This window comes from Ursus arctos, unplaced genomic scaffold (genome assembly GCF_023065955.2).
Source record: "Ursus arctos isolate Adak ecotype North America unplaced genomic scaffold, UrsArc2.0 scaffold_4, whole genome shotgun sequence".
In the NCBI taxonomy this organism is placed as follows: domain Eukaryota; kingdom Metazoa; phylum Chordata; class Mammalia; order Carnivora; family Ursidae; genus Ursus; species Ursus arctos.
In genome coordinates, this window is record NW_026623056.1 from 86,757,966 (window position 1) to 86,784,303 (window position 26,338).

At 45.6% G+C, this 26,338-nt stretch overlaps 1 protein-coding gene across 6 annotated transcripts in view; it reads right to left on the reverse strand.

The window, feature by feature from the left end:
• The window catches only part of HLCS (holocarboxylase synthetase), a 208,327-nt gene that overhangs the window by 156,192 nt on the left and 25,797 nt on the right, over nucleotides 1-26,338 (reverse strand). For 5 of the 6 annotated variants that reach the window (XM_044390597.3, XM_044390535.3, XM_044390567.3 and 2 more), the window contains 3 exons: nucleotides 19,776-19,938; nucleotides 17,198-18,144; nucleotides 12,574-12,756 (listed from right to left, as the gene is read on the reverse strand). In XM_044390597.3, coding sequence (XP_044246532.1) covers nucleotides 12,574-12,756; nucleotides 17,198-18,144; nucleotides 19,776-19,827 — 1,182 coding nt within the window. In that variant the 5' untranslated portion in view covers nucleotides 19,828-19,938. The remainder of the gene's footprint in view (nucleotides 1-12,573; nucleotides 12,757-17,197; nucleotides 18,145-19,775; nucleotides 19,939-26,338) is intronic. The other variant, XM_048214907.2, reaches the window with a different exon arrangement.

Sequence of the window (26,338 nt, forward strand, 5' to 3'; positions counted from 1 at the left end):
ACTAAATGCCTACTATAGGCCAAAGACTGGGAAGGGGCATAAAGATTAACAACATATGGTCCTTGCTTTCAAATGATCTTGTATTACAGTTTAATGGGGCAGACAGATATTCACATAAATAATACAACAGCATTCGTACACTACTTACAGTTTACCAAAAAAAAAAGTTCTTATGGAAGCAAGCAATCAGATCTAAAGTTCCCAAGTCACAATACTTGGTTTAGAAAGTTGAAAGAAAAACTGTAAATCCTATACTCATGACATGGTCATCAGTGGAATTTTCCTAGATCAGGGGTAGAAGCCCTTTGTTGGGCATAAAAGATCAACTAGTTGCCCTCCTAACACATGGCTCCAAGATGTTTTATGTTCTGTAATTCAGGATTTTTAAGATATAGCATAAGAATTTGAGACCTGCTGGCTAATGTGAAGATGGGATGTGCCCATAGCACAACCCAGTAGGGTGATGACCAGCCATCCAGAACCACGACAAACCAGCAGGCTACTGGTTTTACTTCAAATAAAGAAAACAAGCCCAAGGCCAAGTACAAACTAACACCGCTCTCTTGCCAACTCCTAGAAGCCACGATGTCAAAGCCTCGTGCTCCCATAAATAACTTACAAGTTGTATGCTTTGTGTTTTACTTTAACGCAGTAAAGTATGCATTTCCAAAAGGAAAAAAAAAAAAAAAAACCTTATCAAGAAAATGTAGCAAAATGTTAACAAGGGTGAACCGAGGTGAAGGCTACACATGGTTTATGTACTATTCTTTCACCCTTTCTTAGATTTTCTTTCCTTTTTTTTTTTTTTTAAATAAAAAGTTGAAGTCAAATGAAGAGATTTGTTCCTGAGGCTCTAAGGCCCCTCCAGCTCTGACATTTGCTATATATTTTTGGTTCTGCCATCAATCCTGGAATCATCAAAGACACAGAATTTGTAACAAAAAACTAAAAAGCAAAAAAACAAAAAAATTTAAAAAACAAAACCACCACCAAGAACACCTTCTAGCATTTCACATTTTAGCTGAATCAGCATGACCCCTGTATCGGGGCAGGGACGCTAAGGCCACTCCGGGTAAGAACACGTCCCTGAAAATCCAGATTGCCATCATCAAGGGGCCCTTCCCCTAGAGGCCTGGATCTGGAACAGTCCACACGCAGGACCTACTCTCCCTGAACACAAACCCCAGTGCGTTCATGAAGCTTTTCAGTCTATGTGGAATCAGTGTATTAATAACAGCTTATTGGCACTGAATGAAAAACACACAAGTCTTAATCTTGGGTCTTGAATCGGATCCAGGTCCTACGTAATACCTGGCTGGAAGGGATACAGCTGTAAGCATGCTTGGTGACTGGAGGCTATATCGTGAGACCTGAGGTTTGAAACCAGGATTGGTAGCTTAACAAAATTTACTGGTTGTAGAAAAAGTAAACTTGCCTCTAGGGAAGTGAGCTCAGACTCACCATTCTGACAGCAGCCCCTGGTGGCCAGTTTAGTGAAAAGTGTTGGCTCTGATGCTTGAAAGCTCTGACCTTGCCTTAACGAAGGTTGCTGCAAGCAAGACAGTCCACTCTAGGCAACAACTGGGGGGTGATTAGGGAAGCAGCAAAAATTCAAACTACAGTATACCTTTGGGTCACATAAATTGCCAAGTCATTAGGTTACCTGTCGCTTGCATTAAAAAAGAAAAATGTAGTACTGTCTTTGAAAAGTAGAAAAAAAAAATGAGAATTCATTTTGAAAGGGCAAGATAATAAGACCAGGCAGGTAATATTGACCTTAGTGTGAAAGTTAACCTCATTCCTTAATTGTGTAGAAAACCTGTGAATAGTCAAGGAGCAGACTCCTACACAAAATAAAGCGTGTTCTGTCTACTTCCCGACACAGCACCACCCTAATTTCCACATACCAAATACTGGGAATTCTTTTTGGAATATAAGGAATTGCTCTGTGTGGCAGAAACTTCTAGAAAATGCTATCATTCCTTCAGAGAATAAAATAAAACAGTCAAGAGTGTAAGGGAGGCCCCGATCCCTATTGCCGCAGATTCACCGATTTACTGGCTGCAACTAGAAGAATGTTCAGAGGCTGACAGTTGGCTTCAAAGGGGGAGACCTATAAGAAGTGGAAGCCACGAGCTCCAAGCCGACTTCTTCGTAAGGTGCACTCTGTCCTCGGCCAGGAGAGAACAATCTGGAAACAATCTGGTGGGCAGCTGCTCTCATCAACAAACTGTTTATTGTAAGAAAGTGGCGGGGTCAAAGGCTAAACATCAACCCAAACCGAAAGCATACGGAGCAAAAATCAATACCGTCCCTGCTGAAGAAACCAGGACTTCTCGTACAGAAAAGAGAGGGAGAGAAACTCCCACCTCACTCGGAACGGGCAAGCGCCACACCAATCCGCCGTATTTCTAGGCTCGGTTGTTTTGCATGCTATTACGAATGATTATTTGCTGCTATTTTCAGAATGGCCTCATAACAAGGGCTAAAATACAGCATTTCAGGAGACACAGAAATCTACTTTCCAAATCACTTCCCCGAAAAAGTTACACTGGCTTCTACCTGGTTGTTTCCTTCTTGCATTTGTTGTATAAAGGAACCAACACGTCTATGACACAATGCACAGATAACACGGCCCATCTTTAAATATGTCTCATCCGAAAATGGAACACCAACCGAGTATGAGATTATATATGACGGAACAGATTTATTTTAGGTGTATCAGTGGTATTCTGGTTATGATTTTAAACAGAGCTCTCATCTTTTAGAAACACATACTAAAATATTTACAGAAGAAAGTCCTGATGCAAATATCTGGGATTTGCTTCAAAATAATACGGAGAAGGACTGGGCAGGCTTAGACGAAGTAAGACTGGCCGGAATAGAAATCTGGGAAGCAGAGTGATTGAGTTCATGAGTTTGTTACATTTTCTGTTTACTGTTGTATATTCGAAATTTTCTACAAAACGTTTCCTTTGACGTGTGGGTACAGTTCAACAGTTACTACGATAAAGAAAAATTTTTTTTCTTAAATATGAGAAAAGTATTAACCTACCAACACAAATGCACTGATTTCCTGTAAGGACACATATGTACCACGGTATCACTAAGTGTTCAACAGGACTGTTTCAGGGACGTCTGAAAAAGAGCTGTTGTATTCCGAGTCAAACCCTGGAGTGGTGGAAAGAGATGTCCTGGGTGTTCCCAGTGCATCCAGGATGCGCCAGGCCAGCGTCTGACAGCGACGGCACCACAGATGGTATTTAATGGCATTAGGGAGCATGAGAACATATGTGAGCCGGTAAGGAAACCCAACGGACACAAATAACCACGTTTTTAAAACACCCAACTTAGCACACAAATCTTGAAACCATAACTTGATTGTAAATTTGAGGCGCCTATATATTGCTTTGATAATTCTTAAATTAACAGGAAAATCGATTTGAGAAAGAACCTGAAGTAAATAAAGCAGAGCAAAACATTCTTTCACTGTGCTTAAATTAACTGTGCAAAGGCACCTACCAATGATCTCAGATTGTTCCAGTATAACGATGAAAATGGTAATAACCACAAATTCTTACCAAAACATGCATCCGATCTATTTAAAAGTTTAAAATTTTTTATTTATTTACTTATTTATTTTTGCATCTGATTGCTTTGCTGGGACCATCATCAATACCGGAGTCCAGGAAAGAATGTGAAAGGTCATCTCATCTACCCCTCCCCCAACAGAACAGAGAAGATTTGGTAATGAGAATCTGGTGATAAAAAGCCACCTTGCGAACTGACGGCTTCAGGGTGGGGGGAGTGGGGGAATGGGATAGGCTGGTGATGGGTAGTAAGGAGGGCACGTATTGCATGGTGAACTGGGTGTTATACGCAACTAATGAATCATCGAACTTTACATCAAAAACCAGGGATGTACTGTATGGTGACTAATATAATATAATTTAAAAAATTATTATAATAAAAAAAAAAGCCACCTTGTGTGATAAACTCATTTGGCCAATCTGAGACATCACACGTAATCCCAGCCATCACTGAAACAAAATACATGCAAAAGAGGAGACTCTTCAAAATTATAGACCTTTGACCTTTAAGACACTTCACAGACTGAAAAAAAAGAGGAAAAACTTCAATCTTCCTGCCTGTGGAAAGCACTAGAGTAATAATAATCTAGACAATTCTAAGGCAGAAAGAGTCTGGACATTCCCCATTCCCCCATTCCTCAAAAAAACAGAGCATCGGGGCACCCGGGTGGCTCAGTCAGTTAAGCATCAGCCTTTGGCTTGGGGCATGATCTCGGGGTCCTGGGGTCAAGCCCCATGTTGGGCTCTCTGCTCAGCAGGGAACCTGCTTCTCCCTCTCCCTCTTCCTCTGCTCCTCTCCCTGGCTTGTGCTCACACGCTCTCTCTCTCTCAAATAAATAAATAAAATCTTCAAAAAAAAAAAAAAAGGGAGCATTGTTTTTTAATTTATGGAACCACAATCTAGTGTTTTCTTTTAAAAGTCCTATTTCCTTATTTAGTGAGAATAAAAACAGGAAGGTGTGCCATCATCCAATTACTCACTAATAAACTGCTGTATGGAGGACTCATTTCTGCTCAAAGACAAGAAAACAACTTGTCAAATACTTTCCTATGGCGTTAAAAATGGAAGACTTTACAAGTTTTCTTAGAAGAATACTCACTTCTAATTTTCATTTTAATTGTCAGACTTTTACTTTGCCTACGGGAGGCAAGTGGGTTTAACTACACGTTTTCACAGTTCAGGGCGCAGGAAAAACTCACGGCTTCTGACACCAACAAACAGCCCAGCAAGGTGCCCATTCAAAACTGGGCGATCCGGCTGACCAGGGATGGCCAGTACCAGCCCGCCTTTGCAAGAGATTCTATTTAGAATTTGAATTTAAACCTTGGAGGTGCAAGCACAAACCTTGGAGGTGCAAGAGCCGAGTGCCAACACAATCCTTCTCTTTACCCAGAAGCCCTATCTAACCAGGACACACGCACAGGAGACACACTCAACAACCTACACCCAAACCACAAGATTATGCTGTACATCTCCTTGTGCCGAGTGGAGAGGATGTTTCCCTTTTAACGGGAATCTGTAGATATTTTCACCTAAATCTTCTCTCGTCCTCAGGGAAAAAGACCTCTCCACAAAGGAAGGTTCTATTTCAGCAATTTATAGCATTTTCTAGAAGTTTTCGTTAAAGTAAACGTAGGAATATAGTGCATATATTCGATGTAGTCACTCATTTATCATTTATTTATAGGTTTCACATGTTAAAATTGTAAAGACTCAAATACCTCTAAAAACTATCCACTAAAACAAATATTCTAAAGGCTCTAAAATATTTTCATTCAAAGCCACGTTCCTCACGTCACCCAATGGGGTCTGACCTCTAGAATTTTCTATGAGGGGCAGGATCTCCAACAATCAGTAAGAACCAAAATGACAATCTCTACTCCAGTATTTCTTCCACTGGTTGTATGATTAAACAAAAGCCAGAGAACATTTTAAGAAAGACAAATACAACACAAGCAGGAGGAGAATAGAGAGTTTTTCTAGAAACATCTAGCATCTGGAAGGCTGTTGTGTGGCCCCAAACTTGGCACAGCAGCGTCTGGAAAAACGCACCCACTGGTAGGCAGCTCCGGGGAGCCGGAGTGAGAGCACTGAGAGTGATTATAGCATTCTCTTACCTCCGAGAGAAAGGGACAGACAGACAGACTAACCTTAGCCGAGTTTTCCCGCCGCCACGCGGGCCGCTTTCAAGGGGAAGCCAGAGAGCTCTTTGCCCGGACGGCCCCAGCCAGCCCCTCTGCAGAGGTCCAGAACTCCAGCACCCTGGCACCCAGTTGTCTCTAGCCTCCCGCTCAGGCAGGGGAAACAAGATCACACGCCATCCGGGGCCACAAATGGCCTGTCGGTTTCGAAACCCCGAAACGTGATCAACAGTTTTTCAAGACAGCACAATTCCCGGAGCGACATTCCCGAATTCTTATCATGAATGGAAACAGAACGTGCTCCGCGCCTGTCATTCCCACGCCCGAAAACTGAAGGAGGGCGGTTATCGGTGGAGCTCAGGTCTCGGTGCCCAGCCCGGCGGCGGGCAGGACCGGCCCCAGCCCTCGGCCGCCACACGGGCACCCCGGCTCCGCACCGGAGCTCCGGCCGCCCCCTTGGCCATGCCCTCCAGCCCCGGGCCAGTGTGGGCTCATTCCCCAGGATGTATTTTTCCGCCTGGGAGACAACAATCTGCTCCTGAGAACGCTGCAAGACTTCTAGAGACAGCTTCAATCGACTTCCCCAGGAGGCAACGCCATAATCCGTCCCCACTCACACATGGCAGCTATTAGGGGGCTGGTGTAGGAGACAGAAAGCATTTGGTCTTGGAGGACTTTTTATTCCAAAAGGGCCTGTTTCCCATCCACAGATCTTTGAGTGCAGAAGCGGTGGATATAAATAGTCTAAAGAAGTAAAAGCACCCTTCCTAGACAGGGCGCTCCCGGCAGAAAGCAAGGGCAGGGAGAGAAGCTCCCTCTCGCCCGCCCCTCTTCCCCAGGCCAGCCGGCAAGAACCGAACTAGAACAGCACCCACTCCGAGTGGAAAACAAGCCAAGCTGCGGCCGCCTGGGTCTCCCACAGGCACGTTATCAGTCCCCTCACCTGCCCTGGGCTGAGGGCCCAGATGTATTTACTCTGCAGGAGTCTCTTGGAAACATTCTTGTGAAAATAAGATGCAAATAACAATTCGGTCTATACAGTAGCTGAAAAGCCTCTCCCGGCAAAAAGACAGACTTAAATAAAAAGGCAGCTAAGGAAAACACCCCACATATTATCTCTTTTGCATTTCAACGTCAAAACCCATCATGTCGCCTTTGCCATAGGTATTATGCTCGATAACAGGAAGTCAGTTAAAATGAACAAAACATTTCCAGTTTGGGCAAAGGGCGAAGGAAGAAAGAAAGGAGAGAAAGGTATATGAAAGACCCCTGAACATTCATAGCTATAAAAGCTTTTAAATGTTTGCTTTAATCTGCCAGCTGCTCTTTAGCTGGGGCCGTATTATAAAATAGCTACCCCAACACCACGTCAGCCACATGTCAAACGCTATTCAGAGCGCACCTGGAATTCTGAGTTTCTCTCTAATTTGGATCTCTAAAAATTATTTTCTACGCTGTGCTTTAAAGTAACACTAGAAGTTTCCATCTCACTGTACTTATTTGAGATTCAGAACTACGATTAAAGGTGGAGGGAGGGAGGATGCCATGCCAAATACTACCCTAAAACATGGAATGCAAGGGGGTGTTGTTTTTAAATTGGAGAATTCTAACTAAGTCAGAAAAATACATGAGATGCTTCACTGCTCCACAATCCGGCTTGCTCTCCCGAGGGGTAAGGACCCCAGCCCTGGCTTCCCACCTGTCAGGGCCACCGGGAGATCCAGATGAGGCTGTGACACCTGTGGGGGCACCTGGTTACCTACGCTGCATGCCATGAGATGGGAATGTGTCTGTTTTCCAGAAACTTCCACAGAAAGGTCTCACGCATAGTACGCACTCAGAAGTTTGCTAAATGAAGAGATCAGTTAGAGAAGGAGGAATAAGACCCATGTGGTATGATTTAGTCTCAGTTTCTTCCTAAAGCAACCAATATCAGAAAAGAAACTCCCCGGGGAGGGAGGGACTACACTAGGAAATTTTTAAACATTTACACATATTGAAACTACTCCTACCTGCTTTTTTTGGTGGGGGAGAAGGCATTCCACGGCAAATGATTTGGGGTTGAATCAAAATGAAATGTGATACTAGTTTTTGTTTTAAAGAATAGAGGACCCATCCCACAACACCCACACTACCGAAATTACACATATACACACAACATGACAATTTCTTCCCGGTTGCTTTAAAAACGACCCCAGTTGTCACTTCTTGTTACGGTTACATTGCGACCCCGAGGCAAAGGAACCACATACCCTCTCCCTGACAGGACTCCTGCCAACGTCTTGCCTGCCTCCGTCTTAGGAGGAATACCATCAGCTACCAGCCACAAGGAACGCCCGAAAGAATGCCAGCTTTGTAGTTTCAGAAAGCCCCAGACCCCGAGCGGTGATGTTCCAGGGTAGGCGAGCATGCCAGGCAGGCTGTGTACTATCCCATCCTCTCCCCCGTCCCCTGGTCGGGCTGGGAAATCGAACGGGACCCACCGGCAGTCGGCTCTGCACTGAGATCCCAACCCGGCTTGTCCCAATCAATCAGCTGCCCCTCCAAGCACAAACCCCTGGAGCTCGCCGCACACCCTCCCCTGGCAGGGACAAAAATGGAAACAGAGCCCAGAGAAATGGAAATGAGAGGGCGAGTTTTTCCGTGGGACTTTAGGTCTGCAAGGGAAAGAGCTGTGTTTTTCTATCAAATCGAGGTCACTCACACAAACACACACACACACACACACTCTCACACACGGGTCCCCACAGGAAAGGTGTATTCCCGCTAACTTCCCAGCAACACCAGTGGCAAGAGGTCGGTGTGGTGGCCATCCAGTAATCTGGGGTCAGCCGCGTATCCTCTGAGCCTCTCACTCTACTCACACCTCCAGGAAGGAAGTCATCTGTTTGAAAGGGCTCCCTGTGTAGACGTCAGCACAGCTGTGGTCTTCTCTGAGAAATAGTTCGAGGGGTTCCATGGAGAAACATCCAAGCAGGGGTGGGGGCACTCAAATTATAAGCTTCCACCAGGATCCCCAGGACCCCCAGAAGCACCTTCCGCCCACAGGCATGAATGCACTGCTGAGGCCCGGGGGCACCCACACAGGAAAGAGAGAGCCATGATTAAACCCAGCAGCGTAGCTCTCACTGGCCATTCCCCAGAGTCAAGTCATTACTAACACAGCTAATGCTGTTAGAGTAACTGATATAGACGCCAAATATTAAATAAACTGCCGATATCCACACAAGAGTCCTTGCTTCTTAACACTCAAGTTGTGACCGTTTCTGGGATGTCTTCAAAGTCCAATAACAGTAATTTGTGTGCATTTTTAGTAACTGGTTTTGCTTGTTATAAAAATAATACATGTACGTCACAGAAAATTAAGAAAATAAAAAAGTTTAGGTATACGTGTGCTCATGTGTTTTGTTTGCTTGGACAAGAGCAATAATTTTGCTGAGGCCTGAATTTCAATCCTGCCCCTGGGAGTTTTGAATAAACGGGAAGTCCCCAGTCACCCAGAGGCCGCACCTCAACCGAGCCCTGCTTCCTCATGGTGTCATGCATGGTGACACGTATGAGGCCATACATGACTGGATTTTACAGGGGAAATCACATGCTGCTGGGGCGTGTGGGTGCCGGGAAAGGCCTCAGAACACATCCCTAGCAAACACCAAGAGTCATCTGTACTTTGGGTGAGTGTTTTTTTCCTACCTGGATCACCATGCTGTTCTTTTCCATTGATGTCGTAGTAATGTGGAAGCTCATAGGTGCCCCCGTGAATCTCCTGCCTGCACCGTTTGCTATGCAGAGCAAGGGCCTAGGCACCACACTCTGCAAACACCACTGGTGTGCACAGAAAAAACAGGGAAACGATTCAGGTAGCGAGTGTGTTTATTGTGTTCTTTCACATCCCATCCTCAAATAATACCTAGCACAGAGCAAGATGCTTTAATGAAAGACGAATACGAACTGTGACGCTGAAATAATTCCTACAGACCCAAAAGAAAGTGCCACCAGTGTAATGGAAAACTACTAAAGTATGTGGAGCTGGTGCAGAGAGAAAAAAAAAGTCTCTGAACTGCTTCGACAGTCCAAAGTGTCCGTTCACCGGGCAGCCAGCTCAGCAGCGACACCGTGCGGTGGGAGGTGGCTGATTCCCAACAGCACAGAGCGTTGACGTGCCTTAATTCCATGGGGATCTAAGATTTAGTAAGAAGGCTGCAGGAAAGAAAACCAAATAGAACATACGACGACCCAGCTCTCTTCCCAATCTGTCATCCCAAACTCTCTGTAAACGCTGAACCACCTGCACAATGACTAGAAGATGTTCCTAGATGTCTCCACCTCGGCATTAGGAGAAGACCCAGAGGACTGACGCAGCTGCCACCAGAAAGACCATCAAGGTGTGGATCGGTCTCCCTTCACATTCATTTGCATGATAATTGTATTCCAGGCAAACATACTCGAACACCCTGAATTCTTGAATTTCCTTTAACCGCAGATTCAAAGACTTCTAGGAGGAGTTGATAAAACTAAGAAATGAGGATATATACAACAACCTCATGCTCACACACTTGGTTCCTTCGGCTCCCCAAGTAAAAAGGAATTTCGAGAGAAAAGCAGTTGGGAGAAAAAGTAATCCACAGGGTAGAGATCCAAGAGCAACCAGACCAATTAGAAGACCCGAAATGAGAAGAGAACGTTTCTGAAAATGGCTCTTTTCCAAACGTATTATGTACAGAGGAACTTGGTAGGCTTGGAATCTATGTGGGGTGTCTGTGTATCTGTACATAGAACAAATACCTGCTTTAATCTCGTTCAAGCACTTTATTCCCAGGTTTCTGAATGAGGGTCAACGGTCAGCAGAGGAAATGTATGCCCCCACCCACAGGCAGGTTAAAGTGTACATTAATATAAGCAGACACACAATTCAAAGCCTAGGCTTAGGTGTTTCAGGTTACACCCATCCTAAAGAACCACGGGAAATGCCTGGAGTTCAAACCTTGAGAACACTGTTTCCTCTTCACTGATACATCCAGGAGTCCAGAGGGGCAAGTCCTAAGACCAGTGTGGTCGGAACTCCCAGGAAAGGTCAAGGAGCACTGCCAAGATGAGCCTGGTCTATCTCGCTCCGCGACCTCAGAACAAGCAGGCATTTCCTCACATAGCCGGTCTCAGCCCTCCATGAGCAGGAAAGGAGGGACAGAGAAGATTTAGGACGTGATCGTCACAACTCCCCTGGGACCAGTAACCCTTACCCACGAGGCTCTGCCCCATCCCTCCAAAGTGGGAGGACAATAGGTGGGCCATCTATAGGAGGTGAAGCTCTGAGGACCCACTTTATTTTAATATAAGTCACAAGATGGATCTGACGCTTTTCCTTCTATTAACTGAACATTTAAAATAGAGACAAATGATGTGGAGTTTGAATTCCCAAGATAAAAGCACAAACCAAAGTCATACCATGAATCCCTAAGAGCACCCAGTAAAAAGAGTTCGGGGCACTTGGCTGGCTCAGTCGAAAGAGCAGGGGACTTTTGATCTTGGGGTTGTTTAAGTTCAAGCCCCATGTTGGCTGTGGTGATTGCTAAAATAAACAAACTTAAAAAAATTTTTTTAATAAAAAAATAAAATAAGAAGAATGCAAATTGGCTAAAAACCATAATGAAAATGCAATAAAAGAATGTTTCTTAAATGGAAAAAAATCATCCATTCCAATTTCATTCATTTTTAAAATTTAAAACATGATCCAGCATCTTTTTAGACTAGATACCAGGCACTTTTAGGGACATTATACACATGTAACTTATTAAAACTCCGAACAATCCAATATTAATAATTGGACTGTCTTTTAAATAATATAATTTACACAAAACCTTAACATAATTGTTTCTTGCAACCCTCATATAATCCTATGAGGTATCCTAATCTTATATGTGCGTGGAGTTTATAACTGTCTTCTCCAAGTGAGCACATCCCACCCAGATAACCCACAGCTCCACTCTCCTCCGAAAACTAAGTTTGCCAAGGGATAGAGTATAACCCAAAAGGGAGTTCCTTCTCTTTTAAAAATGTTAAGGTAGGAGGTATACTTTGTTCTTTTCGAGGGAAAGCAGGTAAGTTTGGTGGGTAGAGTCACCTGGACTTTCAGGCATTTGCTGAAACTACATGGTCATATCACTACACTCACAAATTTCCCTGTGTAGGGGAGACGGGAAAAAGACCTCCAAATAATTTGCCACAATTAGTAAGAAATTGACAGCTTGGCAAAGCCAAGGGGTTAGCAGGAGGACACACCCCTACAGAATGTGGCAACCTGCCCAACCCAGGTAACAACCACAGGCATCAAAGGCAGACAAAAGCCCAGGAAAATTCCTGAACACATTCCCAGCTCTGCGGGCATTTTCCTCTTAGACACGACTGGGCGACCAAAACGAACTGCAGAGCCCCTTCTGCCACAAGATGGCATCAGCATGAATGATACAGAACTTGGGATTTTTCCCATCCAAATATTCCCTGAGAAAGGCCCGGATCAAAACAAAGCTTTTTAATCCCAAATGAATGAACTGTGGTTTCCAAATGCACTCTTGACACATAAAAGAGTGACCCTCCGCCCCCTTAAAGCGGACAGGCCGTGACCTTTAAGACACAACACCTTCTAAACGCCAACAGTCTTCCCTCCCCCCCTTACATACAAACACCAAAAATATCAGCTACACTTGGGCATCTTTAAGACCGTTCCCAAACCTGAGGTCTAAATAAAAAAGACATCAAAATCAAGACCACTGAGGAGGAACCGGGGCACCGTTCGGAAGAAAGGCGACCGAGGCGGCCCCTTCCCCGCCGAGCACACACTCACCTCAGCGGCCGGCAGCAGGTGAAGAGGCGTTAAGGCAGGAGCTTGTCTTATGTCACAGTTCAGGCCGAGCGTCGTCAGGATCTCCCGAAGGACTTCGTATCTTCTAGAGTTGCTTGATTTGAGCAGATCGAAATCTTCTCGGGCTTGCACCACGGAAGAACCGGGAGGTAGTTCTAAGTGCGCCTGAGGGAGAAAGACACCGCTTCGTAAACCCTAAATCGGGGCCCTTGCCGACCGTAGGAGAAACAGTGTCTTTACCAGCATTTCGGAAAACCCCAAGAGAAACCCTTGTGAAGATCAACGGTATATAGACGTTGAACTTGACCATTTGGAGTCACGACAAGCCGTAAAGAGAGTCAAAGGAGCCGACTGAAGTCGTGGCGGTCGGGCGGAAAGGCGGTGCGTAAACGAGCCTGGATGGTAATCAGACCCTGCCCAGGTCCCGACTTGTGTCACTAACCCGTTGGGGGACCTTGGGCAAGTTGCCTAACTTGATTACTAAACACTTAGAAATGGGACTGTGCTGAGAAGCCAACTAAAGTGGTTACTGAACTCCGGGAGGCACGATGGGTCGCGTGGAAACTCTCACTCTACCTGTTAGTCATAACCACCGAGAAACACCACCAGGAAGGAGAGGAGCCTCACTCACCATTGTGAGAGTGTCTGCAGGCATTCAAATAGAAGAAGTGGGGCTTGGGGGACCCCAGAGAGCCCCGCCCCACCACCTCCCTTCACCTGGATTGAATTTAAGATTCAGGGCTTCATCTATCTAGTTCAGGCTTTGCCATTCACTTAAAATTACAACAGCCCCACCTAGAGGCACCTGGGTGGCTCAGTCAATTAAGCATCTGCCTTCAGCTCAGGTCACGATCTTGGGGTTTCTGGGACCAAGCCCTACATCGGGCTCCCTGCTCAGCGGGACTCTGCTTATCCTTCTGCCCCTCCCCCTACTCGTTTGCGCTCTCTCTCTCTCTCTAGTAAATAAAGAAAATCTTTTTAAATAACAATAAATAAAACAGCCCCACCGATCAACAAATGGTCTGTGTCTTGGTTTGAAGGAACAGACTAGAACTTCTGGTCCTCTTGAGGGCAGATCTTAACTGGCCATTAGAGCCTTGGACGGTGCCAGAATATTGAGAAACCTAAGCATATTTGCTTTATTTTATTTTGCCTTTGCCAGGGATGAGCTGTGGATTTCTGTTGTATGCAGAGCTCCTGACCAGATATTAGAGGAGCATGATGAAAATAAAAAGCAAGGTGCCAGCCTTTGAGCAATGTAATAACTCTCAATTCCCACCAAAGATTTAATCAAGTCAAAAATACTGTCCAAATATCCTGTCCAAAATGGTCCAACTGTGCAAAGTTGATGCCAATCTGAAACAGTGTGGAGAGACAGTCCAGCGCAGCCCCATGCTACGGCGGGCCAGCCGAGGGCTGCTCCTGTCGGCCAGGAACAGGAGTGAGTCTGTCCCCCAAACAGCCACGGAGAGAGGCGGAGGGAGAGAAGTGAAATCAGTCAAGGTATCCGAATCCGAGTCTCCTTCGTCCCTGCGTCCTCTCCCTAAAGGTGGCCTCTCCTCTCCAGTGGACAAAGCCAGTGGCTCTCCTGGAGATGACCCCTTCCAGGTGGCAGGAATAAAATGAGCCACGTTCTCCCCGGACCTGGGCCCAGAGGGGAGGGCGTGAGCATGACGAATGGCACACGGACACCCCAGGCTGGAGAATACACAGAAGACCCAGGAAGCAGCCGCAGCGAGGTGTGCTGAACTCACAGCCACACAGGAGCCAGGCCAAAGAGGAAAAGGAAGGCTTGCCGCACAAGCAGGCCTCCAGAGCTCCAGGAGGTGAGAGAAAGCACAGCGTGAGAGGAGTGCTTTTGTGGGCTTCAACAGTAGCTGCTTCGACAACGGAAGCAAGAAGAGAGACCTCCTCTGGCTCCACACCTCAGTTCACAGGTCAGAGAGCGTGTGCTTCTGGACTTGCACTCCTGGAGCTCCGTGGGACCCAACACACATCTCGCCTCTGGCTATAATACTGTTACTATACTGATGGGTCCATTTCTATACCTTGACTTCTTCTAAAATTAAGGCTTTTGGAACTAAAACATCTCCAATCACAAACAGGGGTGGGGGGCAGCGGTTTGCTACTGGCATCTAGTGGGTAGCACTGTTAACACCCTACAATGCACGGGACGGGACGACTCCACCACAGAACGGGATCTGCCTAAAATGTCAGCAGTGCTGGGGCTAAGAAACTCTGCTCAAAAAACCAGACCACTCCTGCCATGTGCTATGCTAAATAAGGAAATAAAATATTTTTAAATCCATTTGGGCAACTTCACGCAAAGTCCTGGTCCATTTGATAATCCAATGTCAGCATTAATCCACAGCCTTAAATTTCCCCTGCAAACCTGATCGTTACAGCAAGCACATGAAAATGTCCTTTTTCCTCGTGATGAACGGTAAAGGCGTCCATATACAGCTCCTTGGCCGTGAGACTGCCACCTACTGCGCGGCTGTGGTGTGCCCCTGAAGTGCTTTGCCCCCTCTTACTGGGTTACATCATTACTCGATTTATTAGAGATGAAGACTATGAAACTGACCAGGGAAAGAGGAAACTAACCAGCCCGCGATAACATTTATTGGCTGCCCTCGGCAGCGAGGTATTGTAGTGACACAGGTCTCAGCAGAAAGCAGTGACCCTGTCACACAGAGACTGGAAGTCATTTAAAATCAAAAATGACATTCTAATCCTCTGAATCTGATTTTTGAAGCTGCATCGTATTGCCTTTTTTTTTTTTCCTAGAGCAATGCAGGCAGTATCAAATTTTATGACAGCGGGGTCAATTTAAATGGTGTGGCAAGCGGAGTTGCCATGTCACTCAGAAATGGATCGCAGCAGTGCCGAATCAATTTTCTAGTACAAGTCTGTGCACAGGGGTGGTAAAAGTCACTATTCAAAACTGAAATACAGCTCTAGGAAGTCGAGTTTTTAAGTGGATTTTCTGAGAATGCACAGTTGCTATAGTTACCATCTTTGCAGAGAAAAAGATAAGAGGAACATTTATTAGGCCTCCGAACTAATTCATGTGCTTTGCAGCCTACGTGAAACCTGCTTGGCTTGTATGCATTCATCTATCCTGCTGTCCAGATTTCTTAATTATATGCATCTTTGCCTGAGCATTACCTTAAGAACAAATGAGTGGGCTTTGGAATAGTAAAGAAACAAATTTATGACCCCTTAAAGAATGTTTGGTCAGAAAAGCCAAGAGACTTAGCTCCTAGGACAGCATATGAAATGAAAATCAACAACAAAAAAAGGAAATGATTCTCCAACTCAATAAAAAGATCCCTATAATAAAACAAACTCTGTTGCACGCACCCTGGGAACTATTTTGGGCAAAATATCTACATCTACTTAACCTTCTCATTAGATAACAAATCCTTAGGGACAAGGGTTCATCTAACTCTAACAAAAACTTTCTGCCCTGAGCTATTAAAAAGTTTGCAGTCAATGATCAGGAATTTGGAAACAGTCTATCCTGCTTCCATCTGCTTAAACAAACAAAAAAAGGAAAAGGAGAAAGAAAGTGGGGAAAAAGTCAGCAGATGAGCCAAAGATTTTGGGAAGGGGGGGGGTTGTAGCACATCCTACCTTCTTCCTTCCCACTTTTTCCTTACCTGTATAGAGCCGACCATTGAACAATGTGGGGGCAAGGGTCACTGACCTCACCGTGCGGTCGAAAACCTGCATATAACTTCCAACTCTCCAAAAACTTAACTAACAGCCTAGTGTTGATTAGAAGCCTTACCGGTAACATGAACAGTCAATTCACACATATTCTGTATGTTATACGTATCATATACTCTAGTCTTACAATAAAGTAAGCTGCAGGAAACTATTACTAAGAAAATCATAAGGAACAGAGAATACATTTACAGTGTACTGTATTTAGCCAAAAAATTCCACACAAGTGGACCCATGAAGTTCAAAGCCATATTATTCAAGGGTCAGCTGTATTAATGTGCCATAAATCTAAATCACTTCAATATTCTATCTGAAATCGTTCTCAGCACTTAGATTTGAAGAGTGACAAAATCATAAAAGAAATGAGGATTTGAGAAGTTTTCAACACTCACTACCCCCGGAGTTAACATTCACACAACCCCTGACATCAACTACAATGTTGTGATGTGAGGGTTATTAACACCGAAAATCAGCAGCCCAAGGCACTCAACTCCCTACATTAACTAAAAGGGTCAATTATACTGACCACAGTGTGCTTTGAGACAAAAGAGTAGACTAATGTATTTTGGAAAGATAATTACCAGTACAGATCAAAACGAAAAAGAATTTTCTGACCAATCCTCAGTTAACCAGTAGTCATTACATCAGCCATGACACCTTCTGCTTCGTTCCTGCACCGCGTGTTTTGGTGAAATGGGACATCCATATGACAGGAAAGCCCTCATCTAAACGTACTCAGCATCAGCAAAAAGTCCCCAGCCAAGGATCAAAAGTACCCACAGAGCGCAGCCTCTTGACCCTTTTGGTGTTCAGCCTCAAAGAGGATACTCTCTGCCAAAGATCCCCAAAGATCCCTACGCGATGCCAGCCTCCGTACCTGGCAAAGAACAGCTTCTCCTCCGTGCGTTCCAAAAGGCACTTGTACTATCAGCCTGTCCTGGTCCTCATTCTCCAGGTGACCCTTGAGCTTGCCCAGGCTGAGCCGCTCCCCAGGGTCTTCCTCAAAAACGTAGCCACTGCTCAGGATGCTGAGCTTCAGCTGGGTCTGGTCAGCCTTGGAGAAAATCAAGTTCTGGACTGTTTCCTTGAGCACACTCTTGCTCGTCACCTGGAAGCCAGCAAATGTGAAGGACGAACACAGGCCTAACACTTTCCCTCCCTGAGAAAGGTAGGCCATGAACTTCTGGGAAAGGTCTTCGGGAATAGCCTCCTGGGTGGCAATGACCAACAGCAGACAGTTGTCTGACCACGGGTCTCTGAGAGCACTTTCCCGTGACAGGTGGTAGAGCGTATAGCTGTCGGTGTCCACACAGTCAGCCAGAACCAACCGGACCTCCTGGAACCTGTCCAGGGCTTCCTGGGGGGCAGAGCCCACATAGAAGAGGATGTTGGGGGCCTTTCCCGTGATGTTGACCCTCCTCCCTTCTCTCTCCAGGCGGATATCATCAGCAACATCCTCCGAACTGCCACTGTGATCGTAGGGAAGATCTGGAATGTTCTCTGCAGATGCAAACATCACAGATTCGATGGTGCTATTCTCAAGCTCCAGACACTCATGGCAACTAGACAGATGGAGCGGACAGTGCTCGACGGAACCTACTCCTCTGTCACCCTCCTCGGCAGGCTCGCTGCCAGAGGCACCCCCTTTCCCTGGTATGGGTTGTGCACCAAGAACCTTGGGGTCATCTCTACCAACATGCTCCATAACGTCTGGCTCAGGCTTACTCTCAGCGGAAGGTTCAGGACTCTGCGGTAGGATCTGGGCTTGCTTGTTAGCTGGCTGATCCTCCAGTGCCTTCAGAGTATGGTCCTGCAAGTGCACGGCTAAAACACGAACAAAAGACAATCATCAGCCCTTCTGGTTTGTCACGCAGCTCAGTTCAAAACCTCACGGTGCTCTCTGCACTCCATGACTCCTGCAGGGCAGCCCGCCCGCCAGCCCCCACCTGCGGTCCTGCCTCAAGTCTGCGGCATCCACTGGAACCCACTGGAACCCACTGGAACCACGGCACTGCTGCCACCTGCGGGGAGGGTGCGCCCAACCTTCCCGAGAGTGAAATCCCAAATCCCACATTTCTACAACACCTTTACCTTGTGAATCTGGAAGCCCCAGATCCCCTTATCGGTTGGTGAACAAAGTGGGATTCAGAGAGGTAATTGTGCCTACTTACTTACAGAACCGATTTCTTGGGTGTCAGTCTCCTATAAGATAATGAAACCGAGAAACAAAAGGCACATATCTAGTGTACCCAGGCATACCCCAAGCAGAAGGTGCTCTCGGGACACTTCATGGGATCAATGGGGGAAAAGGGTCCTTCCAGTATCTTCTATCTCAGGACTGGAATAGAAGTTTATAATCGCTGATTCGAAAAACATTTATGGAGGACTTGCTATGCATCTGACATCGTATGGGCATGTGCACATGCCAAATGGGGAAATTAAATGATTTACAAGGATTTCCAGAGCCAGTAGCACTCATTTGCTCAAGCTACAAATGAAGATTTTCATGGACATAGAAACTCAATTTTTAAACATAATTAAGAAAGAATATTTCGCATGTTTCCTGAAAAAAGGATGTATCCCGAAATACTGACATATATTTTTTTAAGTAAAAAACTGTTAGAATTAGAACTTTGTAGAAACATGGTTATACTTTCCATTCAGCCAAACTGTAGTCTAGAAATTTGTTATACTTTTCAGATTGTGGGAAACAAATATTATATGCACGCCATCTTGTGGATAATGCAATTATGGAAAATCCTTGTTTAAGAATTTTAAAAGCAGGGGCGCCTGGGTGGCTCAGCCATTAGGCGTCTGCCTTCGACTCAGGTCATGATCCCAGGAACTTGGGATCGAGCCCGCGTCAGGCTCCCTGCTCAGCCTGCTTCTCCCTCTCCCGCTCCCCCTGCTGGTGTTCCCTCTCTCACTGTCTCTCTCTGTCAAATGAATAAATAAAATCTTTAAAAAAAAAAATTTAAAAGCACTGGGGTGCCTGGGTGGCTCGGTTGGGTAAGGGTCTGACTCTTGATCTTGGTTCAGGTCTTGATCTCAGGGTCGTGAGTTCAAGCCCCATGTTGGGCCCAGCACGGAGCCCACTTAAAAAAAAAAAAAAAAGAATTTCAAAAGCACTATCAATAAGGGTCTCAAAAAAACCTAACACGTGTATGAATCTCATACTGTTACAATTATATCCAACCTGCTGACTGCATTAAACTGAAGATAAGCATTTGCCTTAAGCCACATCGAACAAGAGGGTTCAACAATCCTTAAGCTAATAACCAATGGTCTCCTGCTATAATAGAAACATTTCTTTTTTTTTTTAAGTTTTTATTTATTTTAGTAATCTCTACACCCAACATGGGGCTCAAACTCACAACCCAGAGATCACGAATTGCCTGCTCTTCTGAGCGAGCCAGCCAGGCACCCCTGATGGAAACATTTCTAAAGTCACTTACAAACAATCTTTTGAGGTACTAATCCATCCGCCATCTGGAGTCTATCTTCCATGAACGCCACCCCCAGCTTGCTGAAGTCATCCACGCTTGCTTCAGCAATTAATTGATAAGGATCCCCAGGTCTGCAAGCTAATGGCAAACAGCAGTCGGACCACTTCACAATCTGAGAAAACACGGGCGCGGGAGGAGGAAGAAAAAGACGGTGAGATTGTTCTTCTCTAAAATAAGCAGATACTTTTCCCTTCAGCTCCCACCCCTAAATTACAGTCAAACGTAATGAATTACTGGATATTGCATTTTATTAACATCAAAGATGTTCTGGCTCCAACATTCTTGTTTCTACCTGACAACAGGGCTTCCAAAACAGTAAATACAACCCACTCTTTTCTTTTTTCTTTTTTTTTTTAATTTTTTATTTAAGTTCAATTAGCCAACACGTAGTACATCATTAGTTTCGGATGTCGTGTTCAATAATTTATCAGCTGCATGTAACACCCAGTGCTCATCACATCACGTGCCCTCCTTAATGCCCATCACCCAATTACCTCAGCCCTCTCTTTTAAAAGCAATTGAAGTCTCCATCACTTTTCAAGGAGCTGAAAGGGGAAAGGGCCATTTTCCAGACATGGAAATACGTCACTGTGCCCTTTAGTAACAGGAAATAGGAGAAAGCAACAGGTCCACAATACCCAGTGATTTATAACGTAACCTGTAGACCAGCTCTGCTGTAGTGTGGTCTGAGACCAACTGCCCCAGAGCCCCCCAGGCACACGTGAGCACTCCCCGTCCTGGGCACCGCACTCTCTCTCATGCTCAGACTCTCTGCGGCCGCAGTTCTACATGGGGCTTCCCCTAGATTTCTACAACCAGAAACAACTGTCAAGGACCCTCTGGAGAGCTCCTGTCTGTCCCAGCTCACATTCCCACAAGGGGGACAGGGAAATGAACGCAGAAAAAACTCAGTCTTTGACAAGTTCCAGTTTTTCTAAAAGAAGAATGTGAACCAGGGACGAGGAGAAGGGGAGCCCTGAAGGAGGGGGAGTCTAGGAGCCTGGCTCTGGAGTCGAGGACCTGGGTCTGGGTCAAACTGGGTTCATCTTTGCTGTGTGTCCTCAGGCAAGTCTCAAAACATTTGGAATCCCAGCTTCCTCATTCATAAAACAGGAATAATGATGTGAATACCAGTCATCTCATAGGTTTGCTGTGTTAACGAGAGTCAAGAGTATACAATGCCCCCAGCAGAAACCCTGGGACAGCAAAGTGCTCAACTGATGAAACCCTCGATTACTAGCTATTATGAATCTGGCTTTAAAAGCAAGTGAATAGAGTGGTCCTTTTTTAAGATGCCATGAAGAATTTTCCTCTTTCCCAAAACAAATTATCTCAGGGATACACTGCCCCAAATTTTATAATCGGAGATAATTTTGAATTCCATTTTTTATATAGATAGGTTAGTTTTTTAGAACTAACTTTTGCTGAAAACAATGAGAAAGTGCTGGATAGCATCAATAAAACATTATCTGTAAAGGACTGAAGAAACAACTAGATAATTGAAGCATGCCAGCCCAACGCTGCGGCAAATCCCGACCCTACAGAGGGAAGGGGAATTCCCACAAGCCAAGCCTCCTCTGCCTTGAGGGAACTTGCTCACCCAGGAAACATGGGGTTCAAAAGTCAAGGTCCAACTGGCCTAAGGACAGAAATACAGATCAATGGAATGGAACTGAGAGCACAGAAACAAACACATACACCTACAGGCAATTGATTTTGGATGAGGTTGCCAAGACAATTCAATGGGGAAAGAACAATTTTTTCAACAGACAGTGCTCGTACATGGGATATCTATATGCAAAAGAATGAAGATAGACCCCCTACCTCACGCCATTTACACCAGGTACAAAAATCAACTAAAAACTGGGTCAAATCCTCCATATACGAGCTAAAACTACAAAATTCTTAGAAGAATACAGGTGTAAATTGTCATGACCTTGGATGAGGCAATGGTTTCTCAGACAGGACACCAAAAGTACAAGCAACAAAAGAAAAAAACAGATAAATGGGACTTCATCAAAATCTTTGTGCTTCAAAGAATAGCTTCGAGACAGTGGAAAGACAATCCACAAAATGGGAGAAAATATTTGCAAATCACATAATCTGATAAAAGACTTGTATCCACAATGTATAAAAATATAGAAAGAAAAAACTTCCACAACAATAAAGACAAAATACCCAATTTAAAAATGAACAAAGGGGGCTGCCTGGGTGCCTCAGTTGGTTAAGTGTCTGTCTTCGGCTCAGGTCAAGATCTCAGGGTCCTGCGATTGAGCCCTGCAGTGGGGAGCCCGCTTCTCCCTCTCTCTCTGCCCCTCCCCGCTACTGGTGCTCTCTCTCTCTCTCAAATAAATGAATAAAATCTTTTTAAAAATGGACAAAGGATCTAAAGAGACATTTCTCCAAAGAAAATACACAAATGGCAACAAGCACTTGAAAAGATGAACAACATCCCTGATTAGTCATTAGGGAAACACAAATCAAAACCACAATGAGATACTTCACCTCTACTGGGATGGATATAATCAAAAGGATGGATTCTAACAAGTGTTCTTGAGGATGCTGAGAAATCAGAACCCTACTACACTGCTGGTGGAAATACAAAATGGTGCAGCCTCTTTGGAAAAGAGTTTGACAGTTCTCCAAAAAGCTAAACACAGGGGCGCCTGGGGGAGTTGGGTCAGTTGAGCATCTAACTCTTGATTTCAGCTCAGGTCATGATCTCAGGGTCAAGGGATCAAGCCCCATGTTAGGCTCTGTGCTCAGCACAGAATCTGCTTGTCCTTTTCCCTCTGTTCCTACCCCCACTCTCTGTCTCTCTGTATCTCTAAAATAAATAAAATCTTTTAAAAAAAAGAAAGAAAGAAAAGTTAAACACACAATTACCAAATGACCCAGCAATTGCACTCCTAGGTATATAACTAAAAGAACTGAAAATATTATGTCCACACACAAAAGTTGTATAAAGATGTTCATAGCAGCATTATTCATAATAACCAAAGAGTGGAAACAACCCAAAAGTCTATCAACAGATGAAGGGATAAATAAAATGTATAGATCCATACAATGGAGTATTATTCCGCCATGAAAAAGAATGAAATTCTGACTCATGTCACAACGTAGATGAATCTTGAATACATTATGCTAAGTGAAGGAAGCCAATAATGAAAGGTCCCATATTACATGATTCTATTTATATGAAATATCCAAAACAGACAAATCTAAAGAGTTAGCGAGTAGATTAGCGGTTGCCAGGGCAGGGAATGCGGAAGTGGAAAGTGGCTACTGACGGATACGTGTTTCTTTTTGGGACGATGAAAATGGCATTAGACAGAGGTGACTGCACAACCACTGAATTGTAGTTGTATACTTCAAAAGGATGAGGTTTATGGGATATGAATTATATGTCAATTTTAAAAAGAAAAAAGAAAAGAATCAAGGCACTTTGCTTATTCCCACAGTACTCCAGGACAGCCTAGACAGTGGGAGGACTCCAGAGCCCAACGCCCTGAATTGAGTCCTGGCTCCTCTGGCTTATAGCTGTGTGACCCAAGCAAGTCACTCAAATTCTCTGTGCTTGGGTTTCCTGTCTGTAAGATGGAAATGGTAAGATTACCCACCTCACAAGGTTACTGGGAGAGATAAATAGGAGTAATGTGCAAAGTGCCTGGTCCATAGAGGGGCCCTCTTACTATTCTAAACATGGAGTCCTAAAGCAGGTATTCTCAGAGGGGACCATATACCCCGAGTGGGCAAAAACTGGTCTGAGGCTCAAGGGGGTGGGTGAAAAAAGTTCGAGGTATCCCAAGGGCTTGTGGCCCTCCAAGGGTGAACCCTATCCCACAAAATCTCATTCCTTACTATTTCATTTCTCTCCTGAAGCAGAATTCAAATTGAATCTAATGTTCCTCGTTCAAGAAGCCATTTAAAAAGGTGGGAAACACTCAATAAATGCAAATCTTTATAGTCAAAAGCTTGAAACCCACTAACAGGTCTAGAATACTTGGAGAAAGAGAACCCTCGGCATTTTCTTTTAGCTCTATGGGTAGCCTTCCCTCCACCTGGTCACCGACTTCTCCACCTCCCACCAGACCTGCAGCCAGAGTGAGCAGCATTCCCCTGACCAGCGTCTCAGCGGGACTCCGCGTTTCAAATCCGACACCTTTGATCCGGGATGAGAGCAGAAGCTGACAACTCGAGCAAATATTTAGCTGATTGCCAGCTCTGAGAACGGAGGAAGGATGTCAGCCCAGGAAGATGAGAAGATAAACTCTGGCCTCGGCGAGAGCTGACTTTGCAGATGAGGGAGAACGGGAAACGTGAAAAGGAACAGCACAACCGCCCGCGAGAAGCTAACGGCGTCTTTGTTCTAGGGCGTCGCTGGCAATCCCCGCCTGAGGAGAGGTACTCGGCCAGGGGAGACCCGGCCCAGAGTGCGGTTGTCCAAACGCTGACTGAGCACCGTGCTGGAGCGGGCCCGGGTGTGGAGCGAGGCGTCAAAGTAAGCATTTAGTGTAAAAGGAGCCAATACTTAAATTCTCGGACACCCCTGAAGGAGGACAGACTCGGGAGATGAATGAAGCCCGGGGAAGGACAGGAAGCGGCCGGAAAACCATACACACACGTCCCTGATCAGGTTTCTCAACTCAGCCAGCTGCTTCCTCGCCTAAGTGCATTTCCTCTTTGCAGAAACGTGGTCCATGAGCCCCAGACCGTGCAAACTCCCCAAGCTGCACCGTGTCCTCCATCAAAGCGAAGCCAGGCTGTCACCCATGCATCCCGCAGTGTTTGTCTAAAAGCAAGCAGGGCGCTGCCAGTTTGCACTTCAAGGTGGAAACAAAGGGATCCAGAAAGAAAGGGGACTGTCAAACCAAAGGCTTACTCCTGAAGATCAAAGCAGAGGAAGCCCCGGTCAGCCCTCAACAAAGGGATTTCCTGGCAGAAATCCCTTCCATGTTACCTGCTGTACTCAACACACGCCCACGAGGAAGGCCCAGGGCCAAGGGGCACTAGATTACATTCTCAGGGGTGGCTCTTCAGCGAACTGTCCTTCCCAAGGCTGCCAGCAGCATGTGGGGGGTGAAGTTCTGCAGCAAATGTGGGGACAGACATCTCAACAGCCAGTTGATGGTCAACCAGGGGATGGTTCATTTGATCTGTCAACTCAGCTCGGCCACGATACCCAGATCTGTGGCCAACTTTCAGTCCAGATGTGACCCTGAAGGATTTTTTTAGATGTGATTAACATTTTTTTTTAAGAGAGGGAGGGGGAAGGGGTAGACGGAGAAGGAAAGAGAGAATCTCAAGCAGGCTCCACAGCCAGAGGGAGCCCGACCCAGGGCTCCATCTCACTACCCCGAGATCATGACCTGAGCAAAACTCAAGAGTTGGAGGCCCAACCGACTGAGCCACCCAGGCGCCCCTAGATGTGAGTAACATTTAAATCAGTGGACTTGGGTGTCTCCTGGGTGGCTCAGTGGGTTGCGTGTCCCACTCTTGATTTTGGCTCAGGTAGTGATCTCAGGGTCCTGGGATCAAGCCCCGCATTGGACTCCGTACTCAGTGGGGACTCTGCTTGAGGATTCTCTCTCCCCCCTTCTGCCCCTCCCCCTGCTCATGTGCGAGCGAGCTCTCTCAAATAAATAAATAAATCTTTTATAAACAAGTAAACAAATCAGTGGACTTTGAGTACAGCAGATTATTTGCCATAATGTGAGGAGGCTTCATCCAACCAGTTGAAGACCTTCTGAGAAGAAGACTGAGTTCCCCCAAGGAAGAAGGAATTCAGCCCCCCGATGACCTGACTCAAGCAGCCACACCTACTCTTCCCTGGGTGTCCCACCTCTTGGCCGGCCCTGCAAATTCTGGACCTGCAGACCCCACAATCAGGTGAGCCAATTCCTTAAAATAAATGTTTCTGTCTCTCTCTCCCTGCCACCTGCCTCCCTCCTTCCCTTACATATGTGTGTGTGTGTGTGTGTGTACACACATGTACATATATGCACGCACACACACCCCCTGCTGGCTTGGCTCCTCTGAAGAACCCCAACTAAAACGAGTTCAGTTTAAACTAAAACATCTGTTCTGCAGTCAGACACCAGATGTTGCTACTGCAACACCAACATTCTCCCACACCAGCTTCATCACACACTAGGCTTTTAAAATTTCCAGTGACAAACCGGATGAAGGTGTGAGACACGCAGAGATGGGAGGCATGTGAAGCTCGGAGAGTAAAGGCAGGACGTGACCCCTGTGGCCTACAGCTTTGGAAGCACGGAGGACAAAGGACGGCTACAAACTTCATCCTCGCGCTCTAGTATTTGAAGAGATGATGTGCCCTACGGCGCTTTCAGGAGAAGGGTGTTGGAAAATCAAGTGACAGTACAAGGGACGTCACAACTGCCTAGCGAGCAAGAGCTGACATGATAAGCTGGCGGGTGAAACCACGTCATGCTGCAAAACCGGGACTGACTAGACACCCCAGGAAAAGGGGGTTCCAGGGACCTTAATTT